Consider the following 15,746-nt stretch of genomic DNA (forward strand, 5'->3'; position numbering starts at 1 on the left):
ACATGGATAATAATTGGAATTAATATACCAAAGGAATTGAGTAGGATTGGTGATGTTAAAATTAAACGCCATAGTATCTTTTAATTCATTGAATTTCTTCTATTGTTTTCGAGCTCTTGTTTTCTTTATTTTCATATTAGTTTAATTTAATCAATGCTCAATTGTTCGATTATTCAAATAGGATTTAGGATAAATCACAATAGCTAGTTAGCAAATTATTCAATATTCGTGGCAACAATATCTTTCTTATCAATCACTATTACTATTGTTTGATTCGTACGCTTGCGAATTTGCACAACACTAACATATATTATAACTCATACCATGAAGGCCAGAGTGAAAGATAGTGAGAGATGGAGGGAGAGACAATCATACAAGAGAAGTAATATACAGTGTTTTAATTCTGAGATAGAACAAGAAACCAAAATGTGCAGCATTGGCACCCCTCCTCTCAACTGCTAACTTTCACCCTAAACATGTGATGTAACATCCTCCAAAAATCACCCTTCAAGTCCCGCGGCACCGGTGGAAGAATTAAGCTGATTTGATCTAATGCTTAATGAATCTGTATGGAATCATCAATCAAGAGTAACTGAAATCATCAGACAGTGTTCTTGAAGACTTTATCTCCCCATGGTCACTAGCACATGAGGAGAAGAAATCCTCGTCACCGTCTCTCTCTTTTATCTCTTCAATCCTCTCCATAGCCTCCTTCAAGTCTAGCCTCCTCTCCACATCCCCTTCACAGCACGCCAATGCTATCTTCAATAGTTTAATCATTTCGCCTTCGCCTGCCTTTGAAGCTACTAGGTCTCTATCAAACACTTCACTTGTAGGCTCTTGATCTCCAACAACTGAGGTCACCCAAGTTGCCAAATCCTCTTGATCACTTCCTTTGCCTTGTTGTAAGAAGTTTGAAGGGAATTTTCCTGTTAAGATTTCTAGTATCAACATCCCGAGACTCCATACATCGGTCTTTTTTGTAACGCGCCCATATTGAGAGTACTCAGGGGATTTGTATGCTGCCAATAGCTCTCGAGCAGTCTCTTGGTTGATCATAGGGATTAGCCCGTAATCGGTGAGCTGAGGCTCAAAGGAGTTGTTTAGCAGAACGTTGGAGGATTTAAGGTGACCGTGCGCTGCAATCACACTAGGAAGCTCTTTGTAGAGGTAGGTAAGTCCCCTGGCTACTCCTTTGACAATATTTAGTCTCGATGGCCAATCGAGGCTTGGCCGGCCTAGCGTTTGGTAGCCTGAAGTCGTCGAAGGTCAGATGGTTAGAATACAAAATCGGAACGATTAATGACAGATAAGAGTGATGAATGTGTATCAAAAGAGTAATAAAGCATACCATGAAGACTAACAGCCAAGCTGCCATGCTCAACATGGTCAGAAACCAAGAGCTTCTCTTCCTTTCTATAATAATAAGCAACAAGAGGAAGCAAGTTAGGGTGTCGTAACCGGCCTAGCCTCCTCATGTGCTCTTGAAACTCTTCTCTTTCAACATTGTTCATTTGCTTAAACCTCTTAACCACCATGACTGGTCCAGTCGAGAGAGCTGCTTTGTAAGAGGAACCAAAGCAACCACTACCAAGTATCTCAGCTGAGGCCTTTAACAAGTCTTGCAAATCAAACCTCTCTCTATCATCCCTCACAAAGGACAATTTCGCTCCATCGCCCTTCTTGCTGCCTCCCAACAAGCGCTCTGGAGAGCCTTGTGAGGCTTGGTCTGAGTCTGTAATACCTGATTTCTTTTGAAGGTTTGATGTTGGCAGTGTCGCTATTGACTGGGATGCTCGTTTTCTTCGACGAAGGATAAATATGGCTGCAATGATGGCAGCTAATGCAACCCCAACAACTACAATCACGATCACAATTGTTATAATGCCAGAAGGCTTCTTGTGGCCGGACTTTGAGCCAGAGTCAGTAGGGGATGAGCTTGAACTTGAGCTCGGGCTCGATGAGGCTGAACTACATGCACTCAATGGCTCTCCACATAGACCTTGATTGCCTGCTCAGACACGGAGAGTAAGATACAAAGAGATATACAACTGTATGAAACTAATCAAAAATCACAAGCTCACATGACATGGTAGGACTCCATAGATATGATTTCAACATTTCGCAAGCATATGATTATTCTGTCAATAGATTGATGTTTCAATCAAGATCATTAGATCACAGAAAACAAAATGTTTGAAAAAAAAGAAGGTGTAAACTCACCAGAAAAAGAATTTGTACCCATCTTGCGAAGAGCGGCAGGGATTGGCCCTTCAAGTTGATTGTTTGACACATTGAATGATCGCCATTCCTTCTGCTGAAATTCTGGTAACTTGCCATTAAATTGGTTCCCTTGAAGCTTCAAATCCAATAGCTTAGGCAAGGTAGCCAAAGATGCAGGAACAGGACCCGTAAACGCGTTTTTCGCCAAATGAAGTTTCTTCAACCAAGGCATGCCCTCAAATGCATTCCCAGGAATCTCCCCTGAAAATTTGTTGTCAGACAAATAAACTGCTTTTAGTGCATCAAGTTTATTGAGCTCCGGCAAGCGACCTTCAAAATTGTTATGCATAAAACTCAATGTTCTCAAGTTTGGTAATTGCTTGAGAGTCTCCCAATCTATAGTTCCACCCAATGCCAATCTCTCAAGCTTGATGCCCCAAATGCTACCTTTGTAACATAAAATACCAACCCATTTAGCCTTGTTTCCATCACATGGTGGGTTCTGATTTGTCCAAGTTGATAAGGCATTATTTTTAGCAGACAAAAAGGACTTGAATTTGAGGAGGATCTCTGTGTCTGATAAGCCAAAAGAAGGATCAAAATGGATTGACAAGACAAGGAAGAGAAGAAGAAACAAGGTTGTTGGGTTGATGATAACCATGGTGGTTGTGGTGTTTAGGCGCGCTGTTGGGGCGGCGTGCGCGCCCTCTAGATGGGAGGCTACAATGAGTTGCTGTTGGTGTTTGGGATGAGGAGGAGGAGAAATCTTCCTGGAAGGGTGGTGAAACTTTGATGGCATAGAAGCAAAGAAGGAAATGACTAAGAGAGGAAATACGGAATAGTGGTTCACAAAACACAAATTGAGAAGGTGAGGAGTTTGACAAAGTCCTTTGCTTAAGAGATCTCAGGCCTTCCTTACAACTCCCCCTATTTTTTAGCTCTTACTTTTTTCACTCAAAATTGAGTTCATCATTGCATTTACAGGCTGGTCTTCTGACCTGGAGATGAACTAGCATCCCATATCATACCCATGCATATCAGGCCCATGCAAATACCATCAAATACAATTTCAAGTGACAAATACATTCCAATGGGATCTCTCATACCTTGACAACGTTGATCTACATCTTAACCCTGCACCAAATCTGATCAGAGAAGACAAAGACCCTGTCAAATGACTCACAGAAGTACAAAGACCCTGTTCTCATCAGCATCTCTTAGATCTTGGGTCTCCGGCTGCAGGACAACTTGTATAATACAAGGGCTTGCAGCATCATGACAAATTCCAATTGTGAAGCAGATGTGGGTCTAGTGGTTTAAGCACCGGTTCACCTGCTGCTGTCTCAGATTCACATTGTGTAAAGAAACGCTTCTGTTAGCTTCAAAAAAAATTAGCATGACAAAAAACAGAATCTCTAAAAATATAAATTGTATAGTCTTGAAATGCATACAATCAACATTAATATGCCACCAAAAACCAACCGTCTTATCAACTTTGAGGACAGTGCCAATGCTCTTGAAAAGGGAATACAACTCAAATAGGTTAGTACAATTGAATTGATTTGGACAACGCCATCTCAGGTGGAAGAACAAATGTAAAGATTAACATAGAGGATTTTATATATCCAAATTGCATTTACGGGACCTTAACATAAATCTGTTATACTTTTAATCCATCTTGCATAGGCCTCAAAAAGCAATTGTAATATTCTCCGAGTGCCCATATTGGGAAAATATTCCGGAAGGCAGAGTAATTAATCATACAGCTCTTCATCATGACCCCGATAATCTCCTGCAGCCGAGAAAAACTAAAAAATTAATCAACAAATTAAATTAAGGCAAATCAAGTATCAAACTTGATCAAGTACAACCAGTGTGTACCTGTTGTGGGAAATCCCCATTTTGCATTTGAGAATTAATCAACAATTTCGCTGCCCTATGCAATGGGATCGGCTCTCTTTGCACCTATTCTCAACAAACATGACAAATTAGTAAAATGCACAATTCAAAATTTGCTACTCTTTGTAGTTTTATTCCATTTGGACAAAAAAATACAGTACTCTAAATCTTAAGAAGGATGTTTCTTCTTAGAAAAACAATCATGAAGAACACCGGAGATTCTTCCTCTTTTTAGTCACTAATGTGATATCAGGAACCAAAATACCCCTCAACAAAAATAAAATCTCTGAGCTTCCAACCAATAAGCATACAAGTTAAAAACCTCACTTTAGCTTCAGTTGGTAATCTCAAAGTGAGTGTGGGACGGGGAGGACTGCAAGTGCCAAGGGAATAGACAAGAGAAAGCCTAAGATGCCCTAGTTTAAAAGAATTAACCCCCCCCCCCCCCCCCAAAATTCCCTGCCCCATCCCTTATTAAAGAAGAAAAAACCAATCATGAAGAACACCCAAGAAAACAATAGTTCTTCCTCTTTTTAGTCACTAATGCGATATCAGGAAATCTTAAAGTAGCAAAATACCCCTCCTCAACAAAAATAAAATCTCTGAGCTTCTGACCAATAAGCATAAAAGTTAAAAACCTCACTTTAGCTTCAGTTTGTAATCTCGAAGTGAGTCTGGGACGCGAGGGTGCAAGTGCCAAAAATAGACGAGAGAAAGCCTAAGATGCCCAAGTTTAAAAAAATTAACCACCCCTCACCCCAAGAAAAATTACCCTGTCCCATCCCTTATTAAAGAAGGAAAAAAAGGGAGTACTATAGTGGGTAGGAATAGCCGAATAGGAAAGGAATAGACCATGGTTGAAAAATATGAGAAAGACGACAAGCTAAGAGAAACAACGATCAGAGTGGCTTACAAAAGAGATAGAAAATATATTAGCAAAGCCGTGATGGAATAAATTGATGTTCCTTGGTGTTCTACAAAAATTGTAAGTGTCTACCATCAATTCTCAAATCCTGAACACCAAACCCCATGATTTTGAGAAAAAAAAAAAAGCACAAAAATGTAAACAATTATAATTGAAGACACAATCTACCTGTCCAGCTTCAATAAGGGCCAGCATCGCCCATGCAGTGTTTACAATGTGTGATTTGTCCCCCTCCAAGTTTATGTATATCTGAATTGGGCCAGAAAGCAATGGAATTATGGAAATATTTAAGGGATAAAGAACTCAGTTCACTTATAAGTAGTTCAATCAAATAGATATGAGTCAAAATGTTGCAAACAAATATTCCTTAGGATTTGAACCAGGAAAATATTCAAGTATGGTCTCACGCTAAGAAAAAACATCACTTGCCAAAAAAAAAAGAAATGCAGACAGAGTTGAACTTAACAAAGCATTACAGGTCGCAAATGGATAGGCACAGTATGACAGGTGAAAATAGATTGGGCCATATATTCATTGTTCACCTGGCTAGGTGGTATTAATAAATTCTGAGTACACATAAGCAGTGAATTCTCTTCAACAAATCAAACGAAAATTTTCGCATGTGAACCACCACCAGCTTTGCTTTGTTCTTTTCATGAGCCATTACTCCTACTCATAAAGAAAGCTCCTTCAGTCCTTTCTCTTGGCATAAACCATTCCTTGAAATTACTGAGCCGCTTGGTAAACCAAGCCTTTTGATCCATGCTAAGTGATACTCTCAATCATGGGCCTCAGCAATAGTACCAAGCTGTGCATAGCATATAATTATGGGTTTATATTTAAGTTTGATCCGTCAATGATTATCCATATATCCAGAATGATTGTATTCATAAAAATGGAACAATGCTTTCTGTCAATCTCCAGATCAGCACATGACCAAAAACTTCAAATCCTCACAAGTTACTACTCTGCAGATACGTAGGATAGTCCCAGAATCTTCAATTTTTTCACCTCAAATCATTACCACCCTTTGCCCAATCATCAACCAAAACAAACCATACTTTTAAGTATATTGTTTCCTTTGAAGACCACCTCTTAAACTCTAAGAAAGAAGCATAATTGACGTCGACTTATGTTATTCAACAGCAACAAAAATAGGATAATAGACTGTAATTCCTATTGAATATGGACTGGTCATGCTATCCAAACAGATGTAGAAACTTCATGACACCATTTGATAGCCAATTCCTGCCTTGTCTTGTTAAATCAAAGATAAAGCAACATGATATCCATCATCTAAATGTATGTAATACACCAAGAAATTTAGGGGAAAAAAAAAAAAAAAACACAGTACTTAAAATACACACAACAAGAATTTCCTACAAAGTGGTGAACATCTTATAAGGAAAATCATAAGTTGAATTTCTAAGAACTAAAGCTTTAAATATGGAACACTCCTTGAAACCAAGTTAGTTTATATTACATGCACATACACACAAACTAATACTAGAAATGTGTACCTATATATATATATATAATATATTGAAGCGGCCCTTACTTTGTCTTGGCATGATAAGTAGCTCTCTCCCCAACCGCCGGATTTCAGTTGTTTGGAAAGCAGAAAATCACAAGCTTTTCTGATACTAATACAATTCTGGTAAGTCCTTCCAGCCGCCACTAATCCCTTCACTGCGAACCATGTTCCGTAGGTGAAACAAACTCCCCACCTTCCATACCTGCCAAAAGTTCGTGCCATTTTAGCGGCTATATGAATATCTGCTGTCTTATTATGAGATTAGAAAGATCTTTCCAAAAGTCCTATCATAAGATATGGAATATATTATAATAAAATTATATTAGTTAGCATTGTGCGCATAACACCTCTATTACCGACTAATCTGGATATAAGATATACAAATCTATGGTTTGGCTACTAGCTCTGATGACTTAAAAGAGACTTCGACAGGACCCTTTGAATTTCTGAACTATTTTTCTAATAGATCTAAAAGGTTGAAAATCTTCTGACCTTCTGATGTCTTGTTAATGTTTTTAACTCTCTCTATTCTCTCAAAGTAAGGGGCAGGAGGAAGCGACCAGCAAGGATTACTCTTCATGTGGGTGATCAGAAGAGCTCCCGTCCACAGGGGAACAACACCAATAGGGACATGAATAACTAGATACTTAAAAAGCTTGGGCCCCTACAAGGGAAACTATTACTTTAACCTATGCTTTTATATTTATAGCAAATCCTTCACATACGAAGTGTCAGAAAATCCATATAATACTGATAGTTTATCATGACTTAAACACACAATGAGAAAATGTTCTGTCAATAAAGTATAAACCACACTTTCAGGAAGGTAAATGCAAACCAGGAACCATCAGGAAGCTGTTCTGTCTCAATGAATTGTGCTGCTTTTCTAATGCATGCTTCAATTTCTTTCACCCGGTGGCCAGGATGGATTTCCATGAATGACTTCAAGCTTTGGATTGAGGAGGAGGTGCATTCCACATATCTAGATTACAAATCATTAGCAAAAAGCACAGAGAAAAATGAGGTATTACCTTTGTCATTAGTATTGGTGTCTAGGCAATGTCTACGTAATTCCTTGAGAGAGTGAGAGACGTAACCATGCACTCAGTCTTTCCTTAATAAAGGGAAATACTAAAATGGTATGTGATAGTGTTAAGAACTTCATTTGCTTATTACTATATTTCCATATAGCATTTTAGGACAGACAAGATATTTCTATAGCTTTTCAAAGAAAAAATTCTAGACACGAACAAGATATTGCAGTCAAATGCATGCAGAGATTGCAATTACATCGGGAAATCTTTCTTGGACTTACTGATAATCAATGATACTATCTCCAAAAAGCTCAGCAGGGTCAATCATCTGTTCCAAGTTGAGTAAGAGCTTCAATAAGTTTGTCATTCAAAAACATTTCCAAGATAAGAAAAATGAGCACATGAAAATATGTTACTGACAAACATGTGAGATAAAATAACCAACCAGGTCTTATTAATGAAATGGTGGTCACTAAAAGAGAAAAAAGGATAATGCTTTACCTCCAGCCATGCATAAGATCTTGTGAGCTCATATGATGCAAACCCTCCATTGCTGTTCTGGAAAATTTAAATAAATTTGTTTTAATGATAGATCCTCATAACTTAGTACTATCAATCAAAGCATGATGACATAATTTTTTTCAATTTTATTTAATCAACTATTTGTCTATTTGTCAAAAAATTTAACTTGCGTCATATTTCAAATAATGCAACCACTTTCTGCTAAGGGTCCACGTGGTGAGTTACTGTCTAAGGTTATCAAAATTTTGATTGTTCAAAATGAAGGAAATTATTTGGCATTTTAAAAATGGAACCTGTAAAGACAAAACTAGATCAACAGCATCATATAACTGATCAGTAGCAATCCCTTCTCCAACAACATCCAGAGGCATCTGTGATAATAAGCTTACTGCCTGTAAAATAGATCAGAAAGAATCATTCATAACAAGGAATTAAAGTTGGATACAAATGATAGAATTGATAAGATGCCCAAAGTTTTGGGGGTTAGAATTTCAAGAACTGCAGCTCATATATCCTAAAACTTACAACTAAACTAAACAAAATCCACATGTCTCAAAAATCCATCTTTAGTGAATGTAATTACTTTCAAAGCTTCAGCACTAGAATCCATCGCACTCCAGCTATTATCCAAGGTTGAGAAAGGCCACCCACCAACAGATTTGTGACGATAACAGTAATTCAGATTAATTCTTGTGTTTTTCCTTACCTGGATATACATCACAAATTGTAGCACATGATGGGTACGGTAAATGATATTAATTTAATCATTAAGGATATAAGAACTAACTACCAATTAACTCATGAACCTGTGTGTTAATAAGGAACTGATGTGCCTTTTTAAGCATTGAGCCATATTCATCTTCCAGTTTAGCTGCAATGATGGCTTGAACAGAGAAAGCAACGTCCCATAGCTGAGACCCATTATAACCCTGTAAATAGAATGTCGGCATTAGTTCATGCACTCATACTGTCTCGTAAGACAGAGTCAATATGTTTAAAATGTCCGTTTTGGCTCGAGAAAGACTAGAGCTAAACATATTCGTAACTGCAGCACAGTCAGAATAATAAGTTAATCAAGGTATAGAAGCCTTGAAGAAAAAACCTTCATCTTCATGCCATCTTCAGCCAGCCAGAGATAGTCCTTGATTCTTGAGAGGTGTAATTTGAATGCCTCTGAATTTGGACTTTCTAGCCAACGACAAACCATGTTCATAACCTATAAAGAAGAATGGAATGACGTCAAGGATCATAACAGTGGAATCTGATCAGGTAAAGGTTATGGACTAGCATGCAACAGACTCTGCAATTCTTTGAAATGATAACCTTTCACCCAGAAATACTAGTTGAGAGTAACCGATTTGCTAAAGCCACTTATAAAGCATGTACACAAGCACAAAGATTACATATAGCCTCATTTTGTAGCCAGTCTCATTATTAAAACTTACGTAGGTAATACTAGTTTATTATTCAAACATTTAAGAGTGACGGAATCTCACCCACACATGTTAATCTCAATCCAGATAATTACCACCTATCATTCACTTCATATACTGCATTTTTTTCCTTCTAACATCATGGAAAATAGACTTCTGGAGAAGTTGTAGTGAGAGCAATGCTCCATACCTTATTTACAGGTCCAATGCAGATATACTGAGTGCTTTCATCCTCTTGGTGAATGTGCTGCATTACAGTTCTCAATGCTTTGTGCCTCAACCTTGAGAATGGCCATTGCCTGAGAAATGGTTCTATTACCTTGTCCAAAAAACCCCAGAGGAAGTCTTGTATCCTAGGTTTTGGATAGTATTGGTCATCCTAAAAAACCACAAATCACATAATAATCCACAATGATTCTCATTATTATGAATTCATTTATTTAGCATATTTTCATTAATTGTTATGCTAACCCAACAAGCGTTGCCTTAATAGAACAGTCTATCGCACATCTAATAATGAAGACAAGTTATGGTTGGTCAATGGCAAGCATAAACTTCTGCAAATCCAATACATGAATTAAGGCGTCCTCCATTAATGACACTGCAAAGGACTTCCAATGCAATATAAATGAGCAAGGATTAGCAAAAGCAGTTCCTATGAACAACTTGCCGAAACAGACCTGGGTGAAGTGAGAATCAAAGAGTGTTAATTAGGGCTTTCCTGTAGACGTGACAATTGTGCCTGGATGATAAGAAAAATAGACCACGATATCCCCAAAAAGATGGATTGAACAGAAAAAGGTGAACCCACAACGTGGACTCCAAATAATTCTCATTATAGATTCATGAAGCCAACCTCCAAAATGTTTAGGATTTAGGCTTCAATGATGATGATAGTTACTCACTTATCCATCATATTCCAACTTCAAAATTAGTTGTAGACAGAAGACTGAGAACACAGAGTCCTATCATTAAGGAGGAAATACATGAAAAATGAAAGGGACTAAGGTAAGTCCACTGAAAAAACTAAAAACAGATGGAAAGTAAATGAGCAAATTATTTGATATGTTCTTGGAAGATTAACTCCCGTAAAGTTTATTTTTGAAAAACTATTTTTAATTTCTTCTTGGAGTCGGTCCAAATTACGCATAACCACATCTTTGATTCCATCAGAATAAATTACGCTTAATTTTCTATAAAATTTGGAAAATTGTTTTCCAATTAACATATGGATGTAACATTAAGAAAGTGCATTGTTCATTGTATACCGATGCACATGATTTTCTAGCTTCATCCCAGTCAATATGCTTGTAAGGCACTGTATAAAGTTCTTCTCTTAGTGACATTACAACAGCATCAAGGCGTCCAACAAATCTCTTCCCATATAAGTATGACATGGGCAGATGTGCCATTCGATAATGACACCACATGCGTCCTGCATCAAAGAGAAATCCACTAACATATTTCCATATTTTGCAGCTGCTTACAGGGAATTGCACAATAGTTAAACTAGTTGATTAGGATACTGAAAATTTTCTCAAAATGTCACATGAACAAGAAAAAGCCATTTTTAATGTTGGATATTCATCAAGGCTTCTGATTGTGTCAAATCCAAGATGTGGCATGATCCTTTTTTTGGGACTTTGATAAGTCAACTTTACTGAATGTTATACATGAAAATGGTGCTTCTGTATCAAGAAAAATTCAGGATCATAGCTATCAGAAGATTAGTGGTAGTACGATACACAGAGTGACAACCTAAACCAAGGTCATCCAGGCGTGTGAAACCCAGCACCTCAAGTACGGGTTTCATGACTTATTGGAGAACCATGTTATGGGACAATTTGAGTGGAAGTCCTTTGACCAAAACAACATAATGTGCATATAGATTATTGCACCTGGGTGTATAGGGAGAAAGTAAGGAAGCAACCATATCTCTGGTGCCAGTGGATTGTTGCCACTCCAATCATATACTCCAAGTATCTAGGAAAAAATAAAATTACAACAGTAATTAAGCTCATTGCATCAACAATTGACAATAACAATAATAGGAAATTTGTTACTGGTGACTTCTTTAAAAAGAAAAATCCTATACAGAGATCGTATCTCTACAAGGTGATTTTTAGTCAGCATATTTAGTATTTAGAGCACTCATGCCAGTTAATGTACTATTAAAGAGGTTTCCAGCCTTTGAAAAAAGGTCTTGTTCTTATATGTGGAGTATGCCATTACACCAATGTTAATATTTTGAACATTTAATTCGTCTCATCATTCTCACAGAGGTATTTTCACAGCGAATTATGAATATACTTTTTTCCTTTTTCTATTTTCATACAATTCAGTATTACTAGAGAAACAAGCTTATATAGCATAAAAATGATTGTCTGGTCAAACTTAAGGCTAAAGGAATGTTCTTGTAATAAGCTGCACACATTCAACAAAAAAAGAGATTTCTGAATGCAGCATAGCATATGCTCTCTATAAGTAAAGCAAGCAACCTAAAGCATCGCATAATCAACCATCCAGATCTTCCCATTCAATTATTTTCCTTAAGGGAGATGAACGAAGTTTGAATCTTGATTCATTACTTTCTATTCAATGCAAAAATACTCTACCCCAAGAATATTGAATATTGATTTTTTACTTCCAAAATGATGTGTTTTCCATCTGTACAATAGCACTTTGAAAGACTTTAAAAGTGATAGTGTAGCACCAAAATTGTGTTTTCAGTACTGCCATTTGGTATTTGATGGAACCGTTAATAGATGGGTAGCTGTCCATGAACTTCTCCAAGTTTTATTCTAATGACAGGTGAGATTTTATACATGATGTGTATAATATATAATTAAGACATGCATTTGTTACATACTGTTGGCTGCTGGAACAGTTGCTACACGAAGCTTTGGTTAAACATATAAACCCTTGACCACCATGCTTTTCCATCAAAGTGTTAAAAGATAGTTCTAATTCATCAAAGTGTTTGGCATATGACTCAAATGGACCAACATGAATGTTTTCATGTTTTGTGTCAACTTGACCTAATAGAACTATAGCACATGACAGTGAAATATCTTTCAACTTGGAGGTTTAGTTCAGTAGGCTTTCAAATTCTATTCAGAGTATACGCAGAATATGAGATCAATTAATGTTTAAATGAGACTCGAGTAAATTAACCAAATGAGCTATTCATTATCGCCTATTAAACTAATCCAAGTCGTACATAAAGTGCCCAATCGTCCTTAAAACACGAGTATTATGTAGCTATAAACTTAAACACGAAAGTAAAGATGGATATCGTGGAGTTATAAAACTAAATGATGAGCATTAAATGGAGGTAATTAAATTGGGGAAAAGGCTTTCACCATCAAACTTTGAGTCAAAACTTTTCGGGGAAAAGGAGGATAGGAAAATAAGATTAATTCCACAAGTTGAGAGGAGAGGAGAGGGAATAAAATAAGTGAAAAAAGGCTTTTAAACAAGGTTATTACCGAAAGCCAGAACTTTCCAGTTGAGGGGATTAAGGTGACACCACCACGGTCAACAATCCATTTTCTTGCTCTCTCCATGGCACCATCTCCGCCATCTGTAGCTTGCCCAAGCAATCTTAAAGTTACATAAGATAGAGCAGTGCAAAACATAGTGTTGTGCCCTTCTATATCAAGCCCCCAACCACCATCCAGATTCTGCATATAATGGTAGTTAGAACCATTATCTACAACCACACAGTAAGTTTTTGATGTTTGCAATAGGGTCATCAAGTCATCATAATACTACTTTCTAATCAACAATATCATTCATTAGGTTTATTTGATTTATGAACCCTAAACTATCCAAATTTGAAATAAAAAAGAATTCATTTAGCTATAAAAATTATATCATACACTTCCTTTTTTTTTCTACATACCAGCTAGGAAAAAACGAAGTGGATATAAAAGATTACATGTCTATCATTTCTATTCGGGGCAATTAAGTCCACCTTTTCTCGTGATGAAAAAGCAGTCAAAAAAGTTCAAAAGGGCATATAACCAAACAACGATATGTGTAATTGTGTATACAACAACTTGCCCCTTAAGCAAATGTAAATAAAGAAATAAGTACATGCTGATTATAAAAATACTTCATTTTACAGGATAGGGAAATTAATAACGTCATTTTTTCAGAAGACTATACTGCTACTTGATGATGGTACAGATGCTAAGAAAAAGATAAAAGTACCTGATGGTTGTATAAATAACGAATCATCTCATGCTGATGTTCATTTGACAAAACCATATTCAAAGAACCTGTTACATATAAGCTGATCACCTGTGAGAAAAAAATTATGTTAAAAACAAGTGGGCATTTATGTTCATAAATAAATAAAAAGTTTGCATTCCAATCAACTTCTTTTTTCTCCTTTGGCATTATTAACTAACTGATGCTAAGTTACCAACAGCTTTATAGTTTGATGGCAGCTCCCCTGTCTATTAGATTTTTGAAGATAGTGGGGTGAGTTCATCAATTCAATCCTACGTGAATGCATAAGGATGCAGAGGAAGAAAAACAACGTATCAAAAATTATTTGTGCGAATCAATCCTCATCAATTCCACACCTAAGCATGGCAAAATAGTCAAGACACGCTAGAAGTCAATTGCATAAGAGTCTAACTAAGCTTAAATAAAATTTAAAAAAAAAATCAAACAATATGATTTCTGCATGCATGGAAAGTTGCAAAGGAAATCTGCATTTAGAATCATTGCATAACACAAACTTTATTAATATTATTAGTAAAGTTTATAAATATTATTAGTCCAGTTTAAGCAGTAATTAAACTAAATATTACTTTGAAATAGCATGCATGAAATAGAAAGGGAAGACTAAAATAATTTCGAGTATAACATGTTTAGATTGAGCTAGAAAAAATATATATGCATATGGAACTACTATCATACAAAATTTGAAATAATTATCGACTTGGAAAATAAATGGAACATAGTAAACATTGTCGAACTTTCAACCACAGTAATTTTGACTGACTCATTAAAAAAACATTGATTTGAGCATTCTTATTCTTTGGACAGTAATTTTGATTGAATAAGAATTTTTATTAATTGGATTGAATTAGAATTTAGAAGTGACAAAAATGAGTCAACCACTATAGCTTATAGTGTGTATAAGAAGTAGAGGCACATCAAAACATTTTTTTTTTTACTTAAGTCAACTTTCACATAATGACAAGCGGAAGAAATGAAAGGAGAGAAGGATAATAGTACCAAGTAAGGCAAAAGAAAAACTGGTCCCCCATAGTCACCAGGCCAATGCCCATCCTCAGCTTGGATAGTTGAATAAAATCTTAATGCCCTTTTCAAAGCATTCTTAACTGCTTCTTCAGTCACCTCTTCTTCTTCCTCCACCTTTACTTGGGGAGATTCTGTCACCCCAACACTCTCTTTGGCAAACTGTCGAACACAAAGCAAGCAACAAAAAGTAAATATTCTCATAAACAATGCAGTATTTTTTCACATACCCATCTCATAAAAAATTAAGTTTTTATTGAAATTCCAGTTTACAGTTTAACCTGAAGCCTCATAAGGAGATCTGAGCTCTGTTTGGCATGAAAACGGTTCTGCCAAAACTGTTGGCGCAGGGCTTCAACTTGAGCTCGCTCTTCATGGGTTCCAAGATTTTGATCAAACTCCCAATACTGTCGACCAAGATGATTGTTCAAGCTTGTAACCCACAAATCGTCACCTTTTGAGAACTTCAGCTTCCACATTTATTTCTTGAAGGGAAAGAGAGAAGATCAACAGACAACGGGACAAAGACGAGACGGAAACGGTGACCCAAAATCCTGCCTTGTTTGGAATTTGGATATGCAAAATTGCAAACTAATTATATTAAAAAAAAATGCAGCACAATGTTCAACAAAACCGTCTATTAATTATCTTTTACTATTAAACTTTAGTCTATTCTTCCTGGATTCATAGGCGGAGCTGCCAACCTATTATAGTCAATGTCTTGAAAATCATATGGGTCATTCAATCAGAAAAATCTTCTGTTCATGATTCCATAGTTCAATCGGAGTTCAAATCTGGTTCCAATGGAATTTCATGTACTAAATTATTTATATATATATCTACATTATAAACATATAATATATAAGGAATTTTTTGTAAAATACCTTATATTCAAATAA

General features: G+C 36.4%; 2 protein-coding genes across 2 annotated transcripts; both read right to left on the bottom strand.

The window, feature by feature from the left end:
- Positions 1-304: 304 nt before the first annotated feature.
- LOC119993707 (pollen receptor-like kinase 1) lies at positions 305-3,131 on the bottom strand. The gene is made up of 3 exons (XM_038840924.1): positions 2,224-3,131; positions 1,352-2,011; positions 305-1,253 (listed from the first exon to the last, which is right to left on the bottom strand). Exons 1-3 carry the CDS (start codon positions 3,020-3,022, stop codon positions 583-585), a joined length of 2,130 nt encoding a protein of 709 aa, XP_038696852.1. The 5' UTR covers positions 3,023-3,131; the 3' UTR covers positions 305-582.
- Positions 3,132-3,819: 688 nt separating this feature from the next.
- Positions 3,820-15,536, bottom strand: LOC119993804 (cycloartenol synthase-like). The gene is made up of 18 exons (XM_038841071.1): positions 15,129-15,536; positions 14,824-15,009; positions 13,786-13,875; positions 13,059-13,253; positions 11,469-11,553; positions 10,839-11,005; positions 9,761-9,949; positions 9,240-9,353; positions 8,944-9,066; positions 8,721-8,843; positions 8,431-8,529; positions 8,117-8,173; positions 7,897-7,943; positions 7,420-7,563; positions 6,606-6,783; positions 5,216-5,296; positions 4,105-4,188; positions 3,820-4,015 (listed from the first exon to the last, which is right to left on the bottom strand). The coding sequence occupies exons 1-18, from the start codon at positions 15,324-15,326 to the stop codon at positions 3,884-3,886; spliced, it is 2,292 nt and encodes a 763-aa protein (XP_038696999.1). The 5' UTR covers positions 15,327-15,536; the 3' UTR covers positions 3,820-3,883.
- Between the last annotated feature and the right edge of the window lie 210 nt (positions 15,537-15,746).

Source organism: Tripterygium wilfordii, chromosome 23 (genome assembly GCF_013401445.1).
Source record: "Tripterygium wilfordii isolate XIE 37 chromosome 23, ASM1340144v1, whole genome shotgun sequence".
NCBI lineage: Eukaryota > Viridiplantae > Streptophyta > Magnoliopsida > Celastrales > Celastraceae > Tripterygium > Tripterygium wilfordii.